At 64.0% G+C, this 18264-nt stretch overlaps 2 protein-coding genes across 5 annotated transcripts in view; one reads left to right on the top strand and one right to left on the bottom strand.

Moving 5' to 3' along the window:
• Nucleotides 1-6554, top strand: part of ASH1L (ASH1 like histone lysine methyltransferase) — a 172287-nt gene extending 165733 nt beyond the window's left edge. For both annotated transcript variants that reach the window (XM_045983164.1, XM_045983163.1), the window contains exons 25-28: nucleotides 908-1074; nucleotides 2647-2687; nucleotides 3515-3816; nucleotides 4198-6554. In XM_045983164.1, coding sequence (XP_045839120.1) covers nucleotides 908-1074; nucleotides 2647-2687; nucleotides 3515-3816; nucleotides 4198-4289 — 602 coding nt within the window. In that variant the 3' untranslated portion in view covers nucleotides 4290-6554. The remainder of the gene's footprint in view (nucleotides 1-907; nucleotides 1075-2646; nucleotides 2688-3514; nucleotides 3817-4197) is intronic.
• A 4275-nt stretch (nucleotides 6555-10829) lies between these two features.
• Nucleotides 10830-18186, bottom strand: RUSC1 (RUN and SH3 domain containing 1). Of its 3 annotated transcripts, XM_045982410.1 has the most exons (12): nucleotides 18049-18186; nucleotides 16603-17402; nucleotides 15992-16572; nucleotides 15391-15768; nucleotides 14637-14735; nucleotides 14443-14519; nucleotides 14174-14348; nucleotides 13992-14097; nucleotides 13780-13826; nucleotides 12781-13330; nucleotides 12383-12511; nucleotides 10830-11503 (listed from the first exon to the last, which is right to left on the bottom strand). In XM_045982410.1, the coding sequence occupies exons 2-12, from the start codon at nucleotides 17316-17318 to the stop codon at nucleotides 11335-11337; spliced, it is 3027 nt and encodes a 1008-aa protein (XP_045838366.1). In that variant the 5' UTR covers nucleotides 17319-17402; nucleotides 18049-18186; the 3' UTR covers nucleotides 10830-11334. The 3 variants fall into 3 exon arrangements, with proteins under 3 accessions (XP_045838366.1, XP_045838365.1, XP_045838367.1); XM_045982409.1 differs by having other exon boundaries at nucleotides 15992-17402; XM_045982411.1 differs by lacking the exon at nucleotides 15391-15768 and having other exon boundaries at nucleotides 10832-11503; nucleotides 15992-17402; nucleotides 18049-18170.
• Nucleotides 18187-18264: the final 78 nt, after the last annotated feature.

Genomic DNA, 18264 nt, shown 5'->3' with positions numbered 1-18264 from the left:
CCTCCGCAGCTGCCACTCCGTTCTGCTGTCTCTGATAAAAGACTGTCCGGCTAGCCATGAAGCTTCAAAGAGCTCTGTTTTCTCTTTCTTTTAGCTAGCACTGGGTGCTCATTTAAGAAATGTCTTATTTTTCTTTTTATTTTTTTTCTTGATACTCAAACATTAATTTCCCTGTGTTTGTAACTTAGTTGACATTTCTTAATAATGCCTCCCCAGCCTTCTGGTAGCGTCGTCACAAGGCACATTCTTCCACACGCCCTTTCCAAAACCCCAAAGGCCGTCATCCGCTCTGGACACGAAACAAACCCTAAAAGCACACTAGCTTTTTAAGCTCCGCGGTTACTGGTGTAGGCTGTGGAGTCCGTCTGTTCTCAAATTCCAGCCCACCGCTTCTTACCTGTGTCCCTGGGCCACTGGCAGGAGGGAATAGTACCTATCATGGGTGAGAAGCAGCTCATCTTCTCGGTTGGAGCAAATGGTCCAGAAGAAAACGTACCCCATTCAAGCATCAGCTGCTTGGGGCTCCATCATTCTGGGGACTCCATCCCCTGGTTATAAAGTCCTCATTTCCAGATGTGCGCCCCTCATTCATCCTGCCTTCCCTCTCTCCTGACGTCCCCACACTGTGCTCTGTGTTCCTCCCGGATTCCTGCAGCACTCGGATGAGCTGCCTGTCTGCTTCCCCCCACCCGTGGCCCACCCATACCCTCAGAGACGCACACACCACTCCTCGGGCCCTCTTCCAGCTCTGCCTCCGGGGACTCTCTTCCGCAGTCACCACGTGCCTCTCACCTTCACTCCAGGGTCCCGCTGCCCTCCCAGTGGTGCGGACTCCTCTCTGGGCAGCTCAGGCTCGAGGTGAAGGAGGGAAGGCAGGAGCGTTCTTTAACAGTATTTGAACTCCTAGGGAGACCCAAAGGAGTGAAGGAGCAAGACGTGTACATCTGTGACTACCGACTTGACAAGTCCGCGCACCTGTTCTACAAGATCCACCGGAACCGCTACCCTGTCTGCACCAAACCCTATGCCTTCGACCACTTCCCCAAGAAGCTCACTCCCAAAAGAGATTTCTCCGTAAGTCTCCTTCCTCCTGCCTGTCGTACAAGGGCAGTATAGTTCCCACGGGGAATTCCTGGGGTTGGAACCTTCACGCTCTCCGCTGCTTCTTCCCGTTAGTCCGTCCCAAACTGTAGGAATCGGTCTCTAGTTAGGATTTTTTTCTTTTTCTTTCTCTCTTTTTTTTAAGTAGGCTCCGTGCATAGCATGGAGCCCGATACAGACCTTGAACTGATGACCCAGAGATCAAAGACCTGAGCTGAGTTCAAGAGTCAGACGCCCAACTGACTCATCCACCAGGGCGCCCCTGTTTGGGATTGTTAAACAACATACATACATTTATTCTGCATTTCCCAGCACGTACATACGCTTATTCAGCCTTTCTCGGTGCGCCCGCGCATCTGTTCTGCATTTCCTGGCACACGCTGATTCTCAGCAAGTTGTTAATGTCCGTATTATCGTCCGGTTTTCTTCGCTTGTCTCTCCCCTCTTTACTGTCTTGGCCCTTGAGCTCTTAGTGTAGTTTTTAAAGATTTTATTTATTTATTTGACAGAGGAACACAGTGCAAGAGGGAACACAAGCAGGGGCAGCGGGAGAGGGAGAAGTAGGCTCCCCGCTGAACAGGGAGCCCGATGCGGGGCTCGATCCCAGGATCTTGGATCATGACCCAAGCCAAAGGCAGATGCTTGACAACTGAGCCACCCAGGTGGCCCTCAGTATAGTTTTTTGTTGAGTTTTCATATCCATAATTTTAAGCAAGCAAGCAGAGAGAATGGCGAGAACCCTGAGAAAACCGGTGAAAATAGTTCAGGGCTTTTCCCATATATCCTGCATTTAAAATGTAAGACAGCATCATTGTATAAAATGTGAAAAGTACAGAGGCATTTAGAAGGAAAACTTCTATGTCATCCCCTACACAGAAAATAACCACTGTTAACATTTTCATTTCTTGCCTTTTTTGTATGCTTTTTCTTTAAATTGTCGTGAACATAGCGCTCCAGTCCTGTGCATTCATCAGTCCGCAGGGCTGTGGACGCCCGTCCGTCCACCAGTGCACTCGCTGTCCTGAAACCCGGACTGGGCTACTCACTTCTGACTCTGCTTTTTGTGGGCTTGTCAAAACTTGGGGCCGTCTTCTAGAATGTTAAGAATATTAAGAAACCTAGAATGTTAAGAAACCATCTATCGAGAAAGAAACTTTATGTCCATTTTTCCTATAATTGTTTTTGGATTTCTCTAGACAGTACTTACTTTATATTCTCTCCTCTGGACTTCTTTGGTCTTGCTTGCTCGGGCAGCAGCTCTCAGGTCAGCCTTGAAGCCCCAGCCTGAACTACTCAGGCGTTAGGATGGGGCGGACAGGACTGGGAGCCCGACCCCCTTACCATCGTCACAGGCGTGCAAGACCCCGAAACCGCTGTGGCCTCACAGACTGACAGGAGGACTGACTCCTGCCCTTGAAGCGCAGCCGCCCAGCTCCGAAGGGCTTTGCCCTGTGTTTTCCTTCCTTCGCTTCCCTCCCTGTCCCGTTTCCCAGCTCCCCTGAGCCAGTTTCCGCAGCAAACTCAACGCCTTCCCTTTTTTTGCAGCCTCATTACGTCCCAGACAATTACAAGAGGAACGGAGGGCGGTGAGTGCCCGGGCGGGGTGAGGAGACCCTTACAGAGGGGAGGCTGGCGACCTGGGCGGGGCAGCAGCACCAACCACCTGGCCCCCCAGCACTGGGGCCTCTGACGGTGGCCTGTGGAGCCGCCAGCGCCTCGGAAGCCCTGGGTGTCGGGAGGCCCGGGCTGCCCCCGGAGCTTTAGTCGGGGGCAGGGAGGATGACTCGCAGGGAGCAGAAACAGAAGGACAAGAAAGCTCTGAACCGGAACTCTAGACAGGTGCAGAGGAGTCTCCTTCTTGAAGGTTTCCGTAAGCTTGTCCCATCACCTCGGGGCCTCCGTCCCGTAGCTGCTCAGGGCCGAGCGTTCGCCGAGCGTGGTGGCCGCGGAGCTCCCACTTGTGCTGGTTTTGACCAGAGAGTCTTGTTCTAGGAGAAGGAGCCGTGAAGGCTTCCCTTCCGTTTCCCTCCGTTTCCTTCCGTTTCCTTCCGCGGTGAATGGGGCCGTGCAGACAGTCGGGAAAGGCAGACACCCCGCTCGGATTGTCCCTGTGGTGGGACTGCAGGCGTCACACGGCTGCACCTTCCTTCTCAGCCAGCTGGCGGTTTGACCAGCTCCGCGGCGGCGCATGCTTCCCTAAAGGACGGAAAATTGAGTCTTATAATTAGAAAGTCGATTTCAGGAAAAGGTCATGATTTGTGCAAATAATGATAACAGTGATGGCCAGAGCCCGAGGCTTCTAAGAGCTCGCTCAGGATCTCAAGCCAGCCGGGGGTCCCTCCCCTCCTCCTCCCCCCTCTCCCCTCCCCTCCCCTGCACGGCCTTAGTCAAAATTCCCACATCTCTCTGGCAGGTCGTCCTGGAAGTCTGAGCGCCCAAAGCCCCCCCTGAAAGACCTGGGCCAGGAGGATGACGCTCTGCCCTTGATCGAAGAGGTTCTGGCCAGCCAGGAGCAAGCCGCCAACGAGATGCCCAGCCTGGAGGAGCCAGAGCGGGAGGGGGCCGCTGCGGAAATCGGCGAGGGGGCCCAGAAGCCGGAGGAGAGCGGACAGGACCCCCAGCCTGCGTGCAGCCCTGAGGAGCGAAGGCACAGCCAGCGGGAACGCCTCAACCAGATCTTACTCAATCTCCTTGAAAAAATCCCTGGGAAAAATGGTAAGACAGAGTCGGGCTCGTGTCCCAGGTTTAAGAAAAAGGGGAGATGGGGAAGGAAGGAAGGAAAAAGGGGAGATGGGGAAGGAAGGAAGGAAAAGCAACAGCTCGCCGCTCCTTGCCCAGGACGGAATCGTTCTGCGAAAACATCCTGGTTCTCTGGTGGGCCCCGCGCACGGTTCCATCCGGGGAGGGGGACTGAGTGATGAGAGCTCGCCCCCCCCCCCCCACGCCCCGGAGTCTTCTCTCCAGAGGCTGGAGGAAGGCCCGAGGTGCCCAGAGGTCGGAAAAGGAGTCACCGGACTCCTGTGACCTCCTTGGAGCTCAGACCTGGAACAAGGCACGGGAGGGGTGGTCGCTGAGCCTTGCCGGTTCCGTCCGCAGCCATCGACGTGACCTACTTGCTGGAGGAGGGCTCGGGCCGGAAGCTGCGGAGACGCACTCTGTTCTTCCCAGAAAACAGCTTTCGCAAGTGAGCGGCGCAGCGCTCGAGCGTCCGCCGTCATGGAGCGCACAGTCCTGCTCGCGGCCTCGGAGTGCGGAGGGGCAGGAGGGGCCGTGTCGTTGGCATTAGGTACTTCACACACCTTGGAGCTGGCGGAGAGGAAGGGGGTCCATCCGAACGGCGCCCTCTGGCTCGGGCTCCTCTCCGCCGCTTCCCCCCAGCGGGTTCGTGCCAGGAGGAGGACCAGACACCCCCAGGGGTGGCCGGAGCCTCGTGGACCGTGGTCACACTTCGCCCCTGCCCCAGGCCAGGTCTTTCTGTGCCCCCCCCCCCCCCGGCCCAGCGGGCCCTGCTGCCAGGCTGCTTCCTCTGCCCAGGGGTCCCGCCCCGTCCAGCGGGAGGGGACCCCCACCCCCCGCCTCTTCTCTGTGGGCTCCAAGAGCTCCCCCCAGAGACCTCCCCCCAGCAGCGGCTGGGGCCTCTTTCCGGACAGATCCTTGCCGGGGAGAGTTTCTCCTTTCTTGCCCAGTCAGGTCAGAGTAAAACGCCAACTGCCGAGTCCAAGCACTTGCGCCCTCCGCCCTTCTCCCTGCCTCTCCCTCCCGGAATGTAATCGTGGGTCAGGGAAGGCCCCCATGGGGTCAGAGGGCACAGGACTTGCGGTCGTGGTTTTTGTTTTAACCTTCATAACCTGCCAGACCTGGTTTTTTTCTAACAAGAAGGCCAGGCCCCTGCGGTCCCCGGCCCTGCCCGTGCTGTGGCCGCGTGTCTGCATGTGTCTGCCGGGCCCCAGGGACGGAGACGCGTCTCAGAACAGACTCACTGTAGAGCCTCCGTAGAAGCGACCCCCAGCCTCCCCCGAGTCACTACCCAGGCCGCCGGGCAGTGTTCGCCGGTCAGTGTCTGTCGTGAGTGTGCAGCGTCAGCTCAGAACACTACTCGTTCTCTCCGTTACACGGTTTTCAGCGTCCCGCTCCTAGAGACAGTGCTCGCCCCCACGTCCCGTGTCCTCCACGCCCTGGTGACGGCAGCAGGAGGGACATCACGATGTCTCCTTCCTTCCCCTTCTCTTGGCCAGAAGTTACCAGACAATACTGTCTCTTTAAAAATAAAATTTAAAACGCTTTGCTTTGTTGTCCTCTCAGACATACATATGCATTACGTTTTAGATGTTCTTCTAAGAGAAAAGATGGATTTTAAATGTGCCAAGTTGTGTGTGTATATATGTCCGTCTGGATGTCTGTGTGTGTGTCTGCTGCGTGACTCGGGAGCAGTAAAGCAGGACGCACGGCCCCACCGTTCTCGAAACCCGGACCAACGCTGTCCTCACTGTACATTTCCCCGTGATGCCAACGCTCTGACTTGTTTAGGTAGAAACATGGACACCTTCCATTCCATTGAATCTTTGTTTTTTTCTCCTTTCTGTGTCGATCTTGAGGGAAGAAAAACAGACAAAAGAGACAGGGGATGCCAAAGATCCCCTCAAGCAGAGAAAAAGCAGAATAAATATTTTATTAAAGAAGAAAGAGAATTAAGAAAATAGTTTGGAGTATTTTCTTACTGTAGAGAAGCACTGTACATTAGACGAGGCCTGGGTATGAGATACTCACGTGCGGAGCCCGAACCATCGCATGCCCGTTTAAGTGGTTTCCTTTGGTTTTCATTGCAGGGAGCTGGGGGGGAGGGAGGTGGGAAATAGGGGCACTTTGGGGGTCTCCTTTTAGTCAAAAAGCAGGAAAATGACAAGAAAGAGATTAAAATTCAATATTTCCTTGAATAGTGTTAAACACTAAAATTTTAAAAAAGAAAAAAACTTTGTAAAATGTGAGAACAGAAGCAAAAGACACTACGCTCTGTCATTTTATCTTTCTTTTGTTGAAAGACTAAAAACTGAAATGTTTTTTAGACAATCAAATGTTAGGTAAGTGCAAAAACTTGTTTTTTCTTACTGGTGTAGAAATTAATGCCTTTTTTTATTTTTCGGTTATTTTATAATAATGAAATAAAAAGAACCCCCCCAGCTGCCGGGTGGGTTTCGGTGTTTGCAACGCGGGGCAAAGCACTACCCACTGCGAATAGATCCGGTTAGTCTGCATGCCTGTAGGCTGTGTGATTGCGGGAAACATAAATGCTGCTAATATATTTCCTTTTTACAAAAGCATATCTAAATAGATGATTGTTTTGATGTTAATCTTTGTAAATTATGTATTACCGATTTTAACATTGGATGTAATTGCATAAAAAGCTTGCATCTCAATCCTTGAAAGTCTAGTATTAAATGGAAAAACTTTTCCTAACAACAGAGTGGTGAGCCTGCTGGTTTTTTTCCCCCGTCCCTGTCCTCCCCTTACCTTCCAGGACCTCCTCCCCCCATCCTGCTTCCAGACAGGTCTCTCCGCCCCCGCGCCCGCAGCGTCAGCCCAGGCCAACCGCCCCGCGGACTAGTCACGGCGCCTGCGGCCATGCACGCACGCGCACACACCCACCCGCTGGTACTCACCGGCCAGCCCCAGGCTCGGGGCCTGGCCGTTGCCATAGTAAGCAGCTTCCGGAACACTCATCCACTCACATTCACAACAGCCCTTTCAGGAAGGTACCCAAACCCGACTCTCTTTTTTTAAGATTTTATTTATTTATTTGACAGAGAAGTCACAAGTAGGTGGGGGGGGGGGACAGGCTCCCCGCCGAGCAGGGCTCGATCTGGAGACCCTGAGATCATGACCCGAAGGCAGAGGCTTAACCCACTGAGCCACCCAGGCGGCCCCGAACCCGACCTCCTAGGTGAGGGAGCTGCAGCAACACGGGACGTCGCTTGCCCCCGTCCTCTAGCTCGTGAGATAACCTCGTGATAGCCCTGTGGTTACTGCTTCCATTTCGTAGAAATGAAAACTGAGTGTCCGCGGCTTCCCAGAGGTCACCCAGTAACCAGTGCTGGACTCAGAATTCCAAAACCTTCATGTTCATCCGCAAACAGAAAAGTGTCAGAAATAGCCCGAGTGGCCCTACTAATAAGCAAGACAGACTCACGCCCGCCAGCAAGTGCGGGACCCAGCGGAGGTCAGCCCAGCCGGGCTCCCCGCGGCCGCGCCGGGCGCCTGCCCCGCAGCATCAAGACCACGGGGCTGCGCTCCCTGGACGCAAGGATGATTTGGCATCTGCAAATCAATCAGTGTGTCACCTCAGTCAGTGAGAGAAGAAACACAGCATTTCAATAGATGCACAACAAACATTCGCCAACTTGCAACGCTCTTTTATCCATGATAAAAACCCTTCAAACAAAGTATGCTTACAGGGAACACACCTCAGCATGACAAAGGCCATGTATAAACGCCGCAGCTCACACAACACCCAGTGGTGGAAAAGCAGGAGCCTTCCCCTGAGCTCGGGAACAAGACAGGGATGTCCCCTCTCCCCACTTTCATTGGGCGTGGTCCTGGAAGTCCCCAGCCGTGAGCAATCAGGAAAACAGCAATAAATGCCACCCAAATTGAAAAGGAAGACGTAAAACGTTCCCTATTTCCGGAAGGCACGATACCACATACAAAAAACCCTAAAGCCCACCAGGAAACTGCAGAACCGACGGGTGATCTCGGGGGGTTGCAGGATGCAAGGCGTCCGGAAACCGCAGCACTGATCCAGGCGGGGGATGACGCCGCAGGTAGAGAAATTCAGAAAGCCACCTGCCCCCACAATCCCGTTTACAATTGCACCAAAACCAATAAAATACCTAGGAATAAACAAAGGAGGCGAAAGACCCGTGCTCTGAAAACCGTACTGACCGGCAGAAACCGCAGACAGCACCGACAACTGGAAAACGACTCGGTGCTTGTCGACCGTAGGACAACTGTGGCCAAAATGTCCCCACTCGGGGCACCTAGGGGGGCACCGCCTGTCAGTGTCCAGCCCTCGGCTTCGGCTCAGCCATGATCTGGGGGTCCTGAGATGGAGCCCTGCGTCGGGCTCGGCGCTCGCACGGGGCCGCTCTTCCCCCACCGCCCCTGTGCTCACGCTCTCCCGCAAGTAAGTACAAGCTTACGTCAAACTGCCCGTACACCCAAAGCAAACTATGCATGCAATGTCATCCCTGTCAAAATGCCAACAGCATTTTCACAGAACGAAACCCTAAAGTCTGTAGGGAACCGCAGAGGACCGAGGAGCCAGAGCAATCTCCGAAAAGAAAGTCAAGATTGGACGTTCCAACAGTTCCGGATTCCAGGTCCTACCCCAGAGCTGCAGCCATCCCGACAGCCGTGCTGGCACAGGACAGACACCCCCGTCCCGGGACAGAGTAGAGAGCCCGGAACTGGACCTACAACCAACCGTCAGTTACTCTGGGGCTCAGCAGGCGAGAACGCGCAGCGGGAACACACGAGCCTCCCGGGCGGTGCAGGGAAACCGGCCGCCGAGCGCAGCCCAAGTCGGAGTGCGCCCCGGCCCCGCGCCCGGAGAGAGACGCGGGAACTGAAGCCGGAAACATCCGAGAAGAGAGCACCCGGCTCTGTCGCCGGCCACAGCAGCGTCTTCCCTGATGTCTCCTGAGGCAAGAGAAACAAAAGTGAAAAACTCTTCTGACTGCATCAAAATAAGAAGCTTCTGGGGCGCCTGGGTGGCTCAGGGGATTAAAGCCTCTGCCTTGGGCTCAGGTCATGATCCCAGGGTCCTGGGATCGAGCCCCACATCGGGTTCTCTGCTCGGCGGAGAGCTGCTTCCTCCTCTCTCTCTGCCTGCCTCTCTGCCTACTTGTGATCTCTGTCTGTCAAATAAATAAATAAAATCTTTAAAAAAAAAAAAAAACAGAGTTGCCTGAGGCTCCTGGGGGGCTCAGTGGGGTAAGCATCTGCCTTCGGCTCAGGTCATGATCCTGGGATCAAGCTCCCTGGGATCGAGTCCCACATCGGGCTCCGTGCTCGGTGGGGCGCCTGCTTCCCCTCTGCCTGCTGCCCCCCGCTTGTGCTCTCCCTCTGACAAAATCTTTTTTTTTTTTAAGATTTTATTTATTTACTTGTCAGAGAGAGAGAGAGCACGAGAGCGAGCACAGGCAGACAGAGAGGCAGGCAGAGACAGAGAGAGAAGCAGGCTCCCCGCCGAGCACGGAGCCTGATGTGGGACTCGATCCCAGGACGCTGGGATCATGACCTGAGCCGAAGGCAGCGGCTTAACCAACGGAGCCACCCAGGCGTCCCAAAATCTTTTTTTTTTAAGATTTTATTTCTCTATTTGACAGAGAAAGCGAGAGAGCACAAGCAGGCAGCGCAGCAGAGGCAGAGGGAGGAGCAGGCTCCCCACTGAGCAGGGAGCCGATGTGGGGCTCAATCCCCTAACCCCGGGATCACAACCTGAGCCGAAGGCAGTCACTCAACCAGCTGAGCCGCCCTGATCTTTAAACAGAAGAAACTCAGAGTTGGCTGCAAGAGCGGGACGTCTGTCGGCTCGGGGAGGACAGGAGGCTGTCCTGTCGGGCAGGCGGTGGGGCGGGCGCAGAAACAGCCCACGGCTGAGCTCCCTAAGCTCTTCAGCCTCGGTCTCGTGAGCGCCGCATCCGCTACGGCTGCGCCGGGCAAGGCGGACGAGCGACAGCGCAGAGCGGACCGGCTCCCACCTGCTCCACATCTGACGCTCCGCAAGGCGGGTGCGACTCATGCCAGCCTGCGTGAGACCCGGCAGCTGTGACGACCAACACCGCCGGGTCCCCGCGACACTCCAGCACGACTGTTCCGAGTTACCAGGGGGACCCCCCCCCCCTCCATCAGAGCCAGCGTGTGGGGCCAGGAGTCAGGCAGGGCAGACCGGGTCCTGGAAACCAGACGCTGTGACAGCATCGCCGGTCCCTGCACATCTACTGTGAGAAGCAGCGCTCCCCACGCGCGAGTCGCGTTCGCCGTTTCACAATTTCAGGAGAGAAATAGAACCAACAGGAGAAGCTGCATGACCTCGAGTGCTCCGACTCCTAAGGCTGCAGCGGGCGGCGCCCGGGGGCAGAGTGCGACAGGACAGAGCGGCCCGGAGGGGTCCCAGCTGGGGAAGGGGTGGGGCAGCAGCGCGCCAGCCGGCTCCTGAGGACTGCCCTTCTGTCGCCAGCCTCTTGTCACCGACACAAGCTCCCGACGCTGGAGGAAACTGGCCAGGATCCTTCCCCGGTGTCCCCCGCCTGGTTCTGTCTCCCCGGCCTCCCGGGGGCTCCCCTGCAGGCCGTCAGGGCCAGCACCCCCAGCCCCCCGGAGCACCGCCGGCTGTCCCCGCCGGACTGAGACGCAGCCACTCCCGCCTGAGCACCGCAGGCCGCGGCGTAGTGTGTCCTCGGAAGCTGCGTCACCGCACAGTGGGGACATCGAAAAGATCACTTGTTACCCTTTAACCCCTCCCAGGGCCTCCCGTAGCGTTCTTGGGAGCAGAGGGGCGAGGCCCGCGCCTCCCCACACCCCTCTGCTCCCTCCAGCTCCCACCCTGGGGGTCCTGCCAAACCAGGCAAGGGGCGCCTTGCAGGGAGGCCTCCCCAGCAGCAAGGACCGGCGGCAGGCTAGGAAGGGGCCTTGTCCCCTCCCCGCAGCCCCTGCCCCGACACCCAGCGACACACACAAGTTCTTCTCCCACACTTTATTGGGACAAAGGACGGGGCAGACCAACACCACAGACCGGCCACCGTGGGGTGGGGGCCGGACTTCAGCGCCTGGCACAGCTCGAGCGCGCAATGAATCCAGGCAAGTGCGCGGCGCGAGTGGGGGCATCCACACGCAGGAAGGACACTGAGAACCTTCCGGTGTCGCGGAGGCCAGGTGGCGGCGGCGCGTCCACTCACAGAGGAACAGGGCAGGGGCGCGGCTTCCATCGTGCAGACGGGAAGGGAGACATTTCCTTGTGCAGGTGGGAAAGAGGAGAGAGACGCAGAGAAACTCCTCACGTTTCCAGGAGAGCGAGTTCACCTCACACGGGGCACGGGAGGGAGAGGGAGGCTGATGTCCCCCCGCAGAGCCGTCGGGGGAGGCTCGTTCCGCGGCCCGGGGCGCACAGGGCCGCGGGCCGCGGGCGGTCGGTGACCGGGGCGCAGGAGGGAGAGGCGGGCGGGCCAGGGGCTCGGCCTAGAGGACAAGAGACGTGTACCCCACCGGCACCAGCCCCTCGGCGCCGTCCCGCCCGCAGCGGAGCCAGTCCTCGTCCACGGGGGCGACCACTCGCAGCACCTCCCCGCGCCGGAAGCTGAGCTGGTCGGGTCCCGCGGCCGCGTGGTCACAGAGCGCGCGCACCGCCCTGCGGGGAGCCAGAGGGGCACCGGCTGTCCCCAGCGCGCCTTCCCCTCTGCGGGGCCCATGCGCCAGCGGGGGGGGGCGCGGCCACTTATCTGGCGCCACCCGCGCTCCCTGGGGCTTCAAATCCCTCCCGAGCAAACCGGGCGCTTATCGAACCCTCCCAGGCGGGCCTGGGGGGGGTGTCGGGGGCAAACACAGCACCTCCCCCCAGGGGCTGCCGGCAGACCGCGGGGCGCCCCCACCACTCCGCCCACCCTCCTCTGCCCCTCCCAGGGCCGCCTGCTCTCTCTCCGGCCCCCTGCCCCAGGCCCGCTCTGCACCCCATCCCCGCGGGCCTAGCCCTTCCCTACCCGGCCCTCCGAGGCCTCCAGCCGCCGCCGCCCTCGCGCCCCACGGGACCGGGACACAGTTCCTCACCCGCCGCACCCGGCCTTCCGCGAGCCCCCAGACCCCGCGCCCGAGCACTCAGTCCTCCCTTCCCGGCGTAGCCGCCACACAGCACCTGCGCATGCGCCCGCCGGAACCCGCCGGAACCCCCGCCGGAACCCCGCCCGGAGCCCCGCGGGGCCGCGCGCTCCAGGACGCCCCGCCTGTTCCCTCCCAGGCGGCGCGCGGGGCACGCGGTACTTGAAAACCGGCGTCCGACGAGGGAAAAACCCAGAAACCCGACTCGGGTGACTGAGAGCGGCCCCCGGAAGCCAGAGCCGGGCGGCACCCCGCTCCCCCGGGGACAAACCGCGTGTCCCCTCCCGGGGGGCACGCGGACCCGGCGCGACACCGGCCGAGCCTCCATCCCGCCCGCTTCATGCTCCGGCCCCGGCATCCGCAGAGCAGGGGACAGGCGCGGGGACAAGGGTGTCACGCCCCCCCGCCCCCCCACCTGTGGGTCTGCACGACGCTGGCGGCCGAGGCCTCGGGCTCCTCGGGAGGCGACCCTGGCTGGGGAGGCGCGCCCCGCTTCACCAGAGCCAGCACGCTCACAGTCGGGGGCAGCCAGCTGGACGGTCTCCTGGGGACGAGGACACGGGGTCGCGGAGGTCACCGACCTCCAGCAAAGGCCCCCAAAACCCAGGACTTCGGAGGTGGGAAGAAGTCAGGAGGGGCCCCTTCGGGGTTCTTAGGGGGTGACAACCAGGACACCAGGGCGGCCGCAGCGCAGGCCGCGCGCGTCTCGGAAAGGTTCCCGGCTTTGAGGGCCGAGCGGGAGCGGACGCCCGCGGAGCTCCCAGCCGGGCCAAGGGCAGACCCAGGCTCTGAGGGGACCCCCCACCCCAGTACCTGGACTTCACGGGTCCTCCGTCCGTGTCCGCCAGGCCCCCGGGCACGCCGAACAGCCTCCCCAGCCACGCGCCTCGGCCGGGCGCCGCGTCCTCCGTGGGCACTGGCCTCGCCTGCGGGCCTCCAGCCGCCGGCCTGGGGCGCCACGACCTCCACCGGGGCAGCGGGAAGCCCTCGCTGCCCCCGGAGGCGTAGACGCGAGAGGCCTGGGTCAGCTGCTCCCACCAGCTGCCTGGTGCGGGGGCGCCGGCGGGAGCCCGAGGGCCGGGAGGCGTCTCCCCCGCGGCCCCCCGAAGGCTCTGGGCCAGCCGCCCCCCCCAGTGCAGCACCGCGTGCACCGTCTGCTGCAGGGCCGGGGGCGAGCCGGGCGCCGCGGAGGCCGGGGGCGGGCCCAGGGGCAGGTGGTGGTGGTGCTCGAAGAGCAGGTCCAGGTGGAAGGTGAGCACCGAGAGCGGCTGCAGCAGGAGCAGCAGCTCCGTGGACAGGGCGGGGCAGCCGCCCCGAGCCAAGGACAAGAATCCGGTGGGCAGGTACAGGAGGGACAGCAGGCCTGGGGACGAGCAGGCCGCCGTCAGCCCCCCAGCCTCCGTCTGCGCTGGGAGCTGCAGGGGCGGAGCCCGCGACCCGCAGAACCAGGAGTGACACTGAATGCAAAAAGTGGGGGGGGGGGGGGCCGGAGCCACTGTGTGGGTTGCTCTAGCCTGGAGCCTCACCCAACCAGGCCCTAAGGCTGAGCCAGCGAGCCCAAGGGGTGGGGGGAGGACAGCCGAAGGAGACCCTGAGGCAGGCAGGCCAGGGAGGCAGGGGAAGGAGGAAAAGGCGGGTGGACGGGCTTCCGGCTCCCGCAGTTCCCGCAGGATCTGGGTCTTCCCCGCCACTGGACGGGAGAGGCACCGAGGTACAGAGGTGGGTCCCTCCAGCATCACTGGGACCCGCAGCAGAGCCAGCCCCGGGACTCCCTCCCCGCCTGCCACCCCGCCCTGCCCAAAGGCGTCTGACCTGCATCTTCCTGGAGGCTGGAAAACCACAGCTCCAACTGCTTCGTGCTGGGGGCGAAGGACAGCGAGGGCTCAGGGCGCTGCAGCGCCCCTGGCCCTCAGCGTGCGGGATGAGGAGCTTCGAAGAGCGACAAGGCCGGAGAGCGACAAGGCCCCAGCGCGGCTTCCCTCCCGCCGGTGACACCCGTGTAACCCAGGAAAGCGGCCACTCACTTGAGGAGGCCCAGGATGAAGGCGTGAAAGCGGCTGCGGCTGCTGCTCAGCGGGGCCAGGCGGCTGACCTGGCTGTACAGGGTCCCCAGCGAGCGGCTGCTGGCGCCTGCGGACACCGCGCGGTGAGCCGGGTCCACCCTGCCCCGGCCCGCCCGCCCGCGCCCCCGCGCCCCCGCGCCCACCTGGCTTCACCGACGCCTCCACCACGCTCCAGGGGCTGCTCCTGCGCTGCCCGGTGATGAGGTCCTTCCGGAAGGGCTTCAGCCCGTCGGCCACCAGGGCGTGCAGGGCCGGGCAGAGGGTGCTCAGCACCAGGTGACCCACGTCCGGGCTCAGCCGGCTATCCCCCAACTGGGCCTGGAGGCGGCACGACCCACACGTCCGGGGTGGCTGCGACCCCCTCCCCGCCGCCCGTTCGTGCGGCCCCAGGGCCTCCCACGGGCGCCCTCACCTTCTGAACCACGTTCCGGGCGGCCCCGAAGTGCGAGATGATCTTGTCCACCGAGGCGCTCACGGCTATCAGGAGCCCTGCGAGGGGCGGGCAGGGAGCGCGCGTCTGTGCCCCCGCAGGCCGACCCGGGGCCGGAGGGCGCGGACCCGCCGCAGCTGCCCCGGAAGCCGGGGTCAGGAGTCCGGGCGTCCTACCTTTCTTCTGCTCCTGCAGCTGGCCAGTCCCGCTCCGGGCTTCTGCCATCCACCGTCGCTGGGCCCCGGGGGCGCCGGCGAACGACCAGGAACTCCGGGCTGGCGTGAAGGAAGAACGCGGCGACGCTTACGAGGGTGACCAGAGGACGCCGGGCTGGCGCACCGGTCGCCCCAGGGCCCACAGCGCCCCGGGCCGGAAGCGAGCTGGGACAGCGGATGGGCGGGGCGCCGGGCGCTCGCCGTCCCCTCCCCCTCCCGGGCCGCGCGCCCACGCCCGCCCCGTCTGTCCCGGGCCGGACGGCGCGCGTCCCGCCCGCTGGGCCGGTGGAGGGAGGGCAGCCCGGGGAGCACGTGGGGGACCGGGGCCAATGGGCAGACAGGCCGGCCGACGAGAATGGGAGGAGACACGGAGGGAGAGGCGACCCCGGGGTCGGGGGGCTGGGCGGCGCGGGCGTGGGCCCACCCGGGTCCGACGTCCGCTTCGCCCCCGCCGTCCCGGGCGAGGCGGGGACCGAGCCCCCCGCGTCCCCCGCGCCCCCCGCGCCCCCGGCACCGCACAGGCCCCGGACGGTGCACTTGCCGGCACCCCTCGAGGTCCAAGGCCCTGCCCCGCGGCGGATGGCGGGGGCCGGATGCCCGACCCCGACCCCAATGGCGGGCGGGGCCGCGCCGCCTTCCCCGAGGGCTCTGGGGGCGGCGGTCCGGCGCGGGGGGGGGCGGGGCGACCCCGCGGGCGAGCCGGGGTCGGTCTTACGTAGCCTGGGCGGAGGCGGCGGGCTCCTGGTCCGGCCGGCGGCCTTCGGGCGCGGCGGCGGTGGCAGCGGGGGGGCGCGCACCTGGCAGGGAGGGGCGGCCGCGGCGGGGAAGAGCGGGGACAGCAGCAGCGCCAGCTCGGGGCTGGCCAGGCAGGGCAGGGCCCCCCGAGCCGGGGGCGAGTGGGCGCCCACGGGGGACAGGCGGACGGGCAGCAGCTGCTTCTGCGGGGGCCTCGGCGCGCCCAGCAGACGCAGCTCCGCGCGGGGCGGGCCGGCGGGAAGCGCCGGGAGCGGGGTCCCCGCGGCGCCCGCGCCCTCCAGCAGGGGGCGCGCGGCGGCCGCGGACCGCGGGGCGGGGGGCGGCGGGGGGAGGCCGGCTGCAGCGGGGCGGGGGGCGGCGGGGGCGGGGCGGCAGCCAGGCGGGGCGGGGAGAAAGAGGGAGCAGAGAGTTAGTGCCGCAGCCCGGCGGTCCCCCAGGGCGCCCCTCCCGGAGCGCTCGCTGGCGGTGGCGGGGGGGGGGGGGGGGGGGCGCGGCACGGACGGAGGGGGCGGGGCCGCAGCCGGCCCCTCCCCGCCCCGCGGCTCCCCGCGGCCGCTTACCCGCACGGCCGGCCTGCGCGCCCCGCTCCTCCGGCTCCCGGGCGGCGGGGGCCTCCTGGCCAGCCGCGGGGCTGCCCGCCCTGCCCTCCTCGGGCGGCCGCTCGGCGATGGGCTGCAGCCCGGGACGGTTCTTCCTCCTCCGCGGCGGCACGGGCGGGGGCGGGGGCCGGGGCGGCACCAAGGCCCAGCCGGCCGGGGGGTCCCGGGGCGGCACCGGCGGGGGCGCGGCCCGGCTGCGGGCGCGGAGCTCCTTGAAGGTGGTGACTTCCCGGGGCGGCGCGGCGGGGCCGAGCGCGCCGCTGGGGGGCAGCTCGCTGTCGGGCGAGAAGACGATGAGCCAGTCGCTGCGGTCTTTCTTGACCTGCGGCGCCAGGGGCAGCCCCGGGCCCCGCCTGCGCTTCTGGGCCAGCTCGTGGAAGGACGTGATTGTCCGGTGGGCCGCCGGCTCCTCGCTGACGTCACCCCGCCACCCCGCGTCGGTCCTGGAGCCGCCGCCGGTCACTGCCGCGCGGCCTGCCCGCCCCGAGTCGAGTTTCGCGGGTCGCGCGTCCCCAGCGAGGCCGCCGTCGCCGCTCTCCGCGGCTCTCCAGCCCGCGCCCGCCGTCTCCGCGTCGATCTTCCAGATGGGGTTGATCCTCCAGCTGGGCTCGGGTTTCCCGGCGTCGGCTTGGCCGTCGTCCTCCGCCTCCGGGAGCTCGGAGGCAGGGAGGTCCGGCTCCCCTCCGTCGTCCTCCTCCTCCAGGCCTGGGGACGGGGGCTCCTGGCAGGTGGTCAGGGCGTTGCAGTTGGAGTCCAAGCCGGGGCCGGCTGGGGAGGAAGCGCCCGAGCAGGAATCGGGCGAGCAGCAGAAGCTGTCCGGAGAGCAGGCTCCGGGGCCGGCGGAGCCCAGCGGGGAGCCCTGCTCCAGGGGGACGATGCTGGGCTGAGGGTGGACATCGTCGTCGCCGGGGAGGCCGCGCGAGTACACCGAGATGGGGGACTCGTCGGGACTAAGCTCCGAGCAGGAGCTGAGAGAGGAGGAGCAGCCCGGGTCCGAGGGGGAGGCGGCCCCCTCTTCCTCCCGGGCTGGGTCCTGCCGGTTTTCTAAGCCCGGCCCGTGCTCCTGGCAGCATCGGCAGGGCACCGCTGGGCTGTTGGAATTGGCGTCCACCAGGGCCCCGCTGCAGGGCCCCCGGCTCTCCTTGCCCCCGGTGTCTCCGGGGGGAGGGGGTGTGCTCAAGGGCCCCTCCCGCAGCTCCGGACGGCGGGACAGGTGCAGGCCCAGGGAGACGTGCTGGAGGTGGATGTGGTTGAGGTTGCAGAGTAAAGCCCTCTGAGGGGACAGCATCGTGCCGGCGGCGACGGGTGGGCCTCTGGAGAATCCGGGAAGTCGGGCCTCTCACCCGCCTACCTGGCAACCGCAGATGCAGACCTGGAAGACGGAGAGTGATGCCCAGCCGGAGAGGACGCGGGCCGCCAGAAGGACACCGAGGTGATGGCCAGCTGCGGCAGGCGTGAAAGGCGCCGGCCGCCTTGGACAGTGTTTCAATGAGACGCAAACGTCCACACTGCGGTACTTGCAGGTGGAGCCGGAGGCAGCCCCCCGGGACTGGGGCGGGGAGGGTCAGAGAATGCGGCTGCGCTCTGGATCTCCGTGGAGGTGCGGGGGCTTGGGAAAGGATGGGGCCCAGAAGGGAGCCCCGGATCCTCTCTGCGGCAGTCCGGCCCTGCACCGCCCCCCCCCCAATTTCCCCGGCCTGCCCTTCACTCCCGGGGAAGGGGCCGAGGGAGGCCCCGCCCAGATGCCCGCTAACGGGGTGGGGGGGCGCGGCAGGCCGGCTAGTGCAGCAAGGGGCGGGCGTGGGGGCAGAGACCGAGTCCGGTCCGCGGAGAAGGTGGGCCAGCCGCCCCCCGCGGCCTCGGCGCCCCTCTGCTCGGACCCCGCGCCTGCCCGTTCTCTCCGCGCTCGTCTCCGCCCGCCAGGCGCCCCCCACTCCTCCGTGCAGCGCTCCTGCTCCCTCTCCCGCACCCCGCGGGCCCCGGTGCTCCGTCCACACCCGCGGCCGAGCCCCCCTCACCAGGGTCCTCCTGCAGCCGCTGCAGCCGGGCTCCTCCGCGACTCCCAAGGTCCCCGCCGGACCGCACCGACTGGAAGGGGGGCGCTAGGACAACCCGCCGGCGCCGCGCAGCCGCGCCCCTTCACGCAGAGGCGGGGCGGGGCCGGGCCCAGCCCCCATCGCCTGACGTCGTGCGCGTGTCACCCACCCGGGCCGGCGCGCGGCGTCGCAGGCCGG

Source organism: Meles meles, chromosome 17 (assembly GCF_922984935.1).
Source record: "Meles meles chromosome 17, mMelMel3.1 paternal haplotype, whole genome shotgun sequence".
Classification (NCBI taxonomy): domain Eukaryota; kingdom Metazoa; phylum Chordata; class Mammalia; order Carnivora; family Mustelidae; genus Meles; species Meles meles.
The sequence above is the reverse complement of the archived record's forward strand: the minus strand, read 5'-3'. Positions and strand labels throughout refer to the sequence as shown.

Excerpts from the sequence above, each read along its gene's own strand:
- RUSC1 (XM_045982409.1), bottom strand. The coding sequence starts at position 17,318 with ATGCTGTCCCCTCAGAGGGCTTTACTCTGCAACCTCAACCACATCCAC. Across the intron at positions 13,827-13,991 it reads TTCATCCTGGGCCTCCTCAA|CACGAAGCAGTTGGAGCTGT; the intron begins GTGAGTGGCCGC and ends CTTCGCCCCCAG. Across the intron at positions 13,331-13,779 it reads CAGCCTCCAGGAAGATGCAG|GCCTGCTGTCCCTCCTGTAC; the intron begins GTCAGACGCCTT and ends GCTCGTCCCCAG.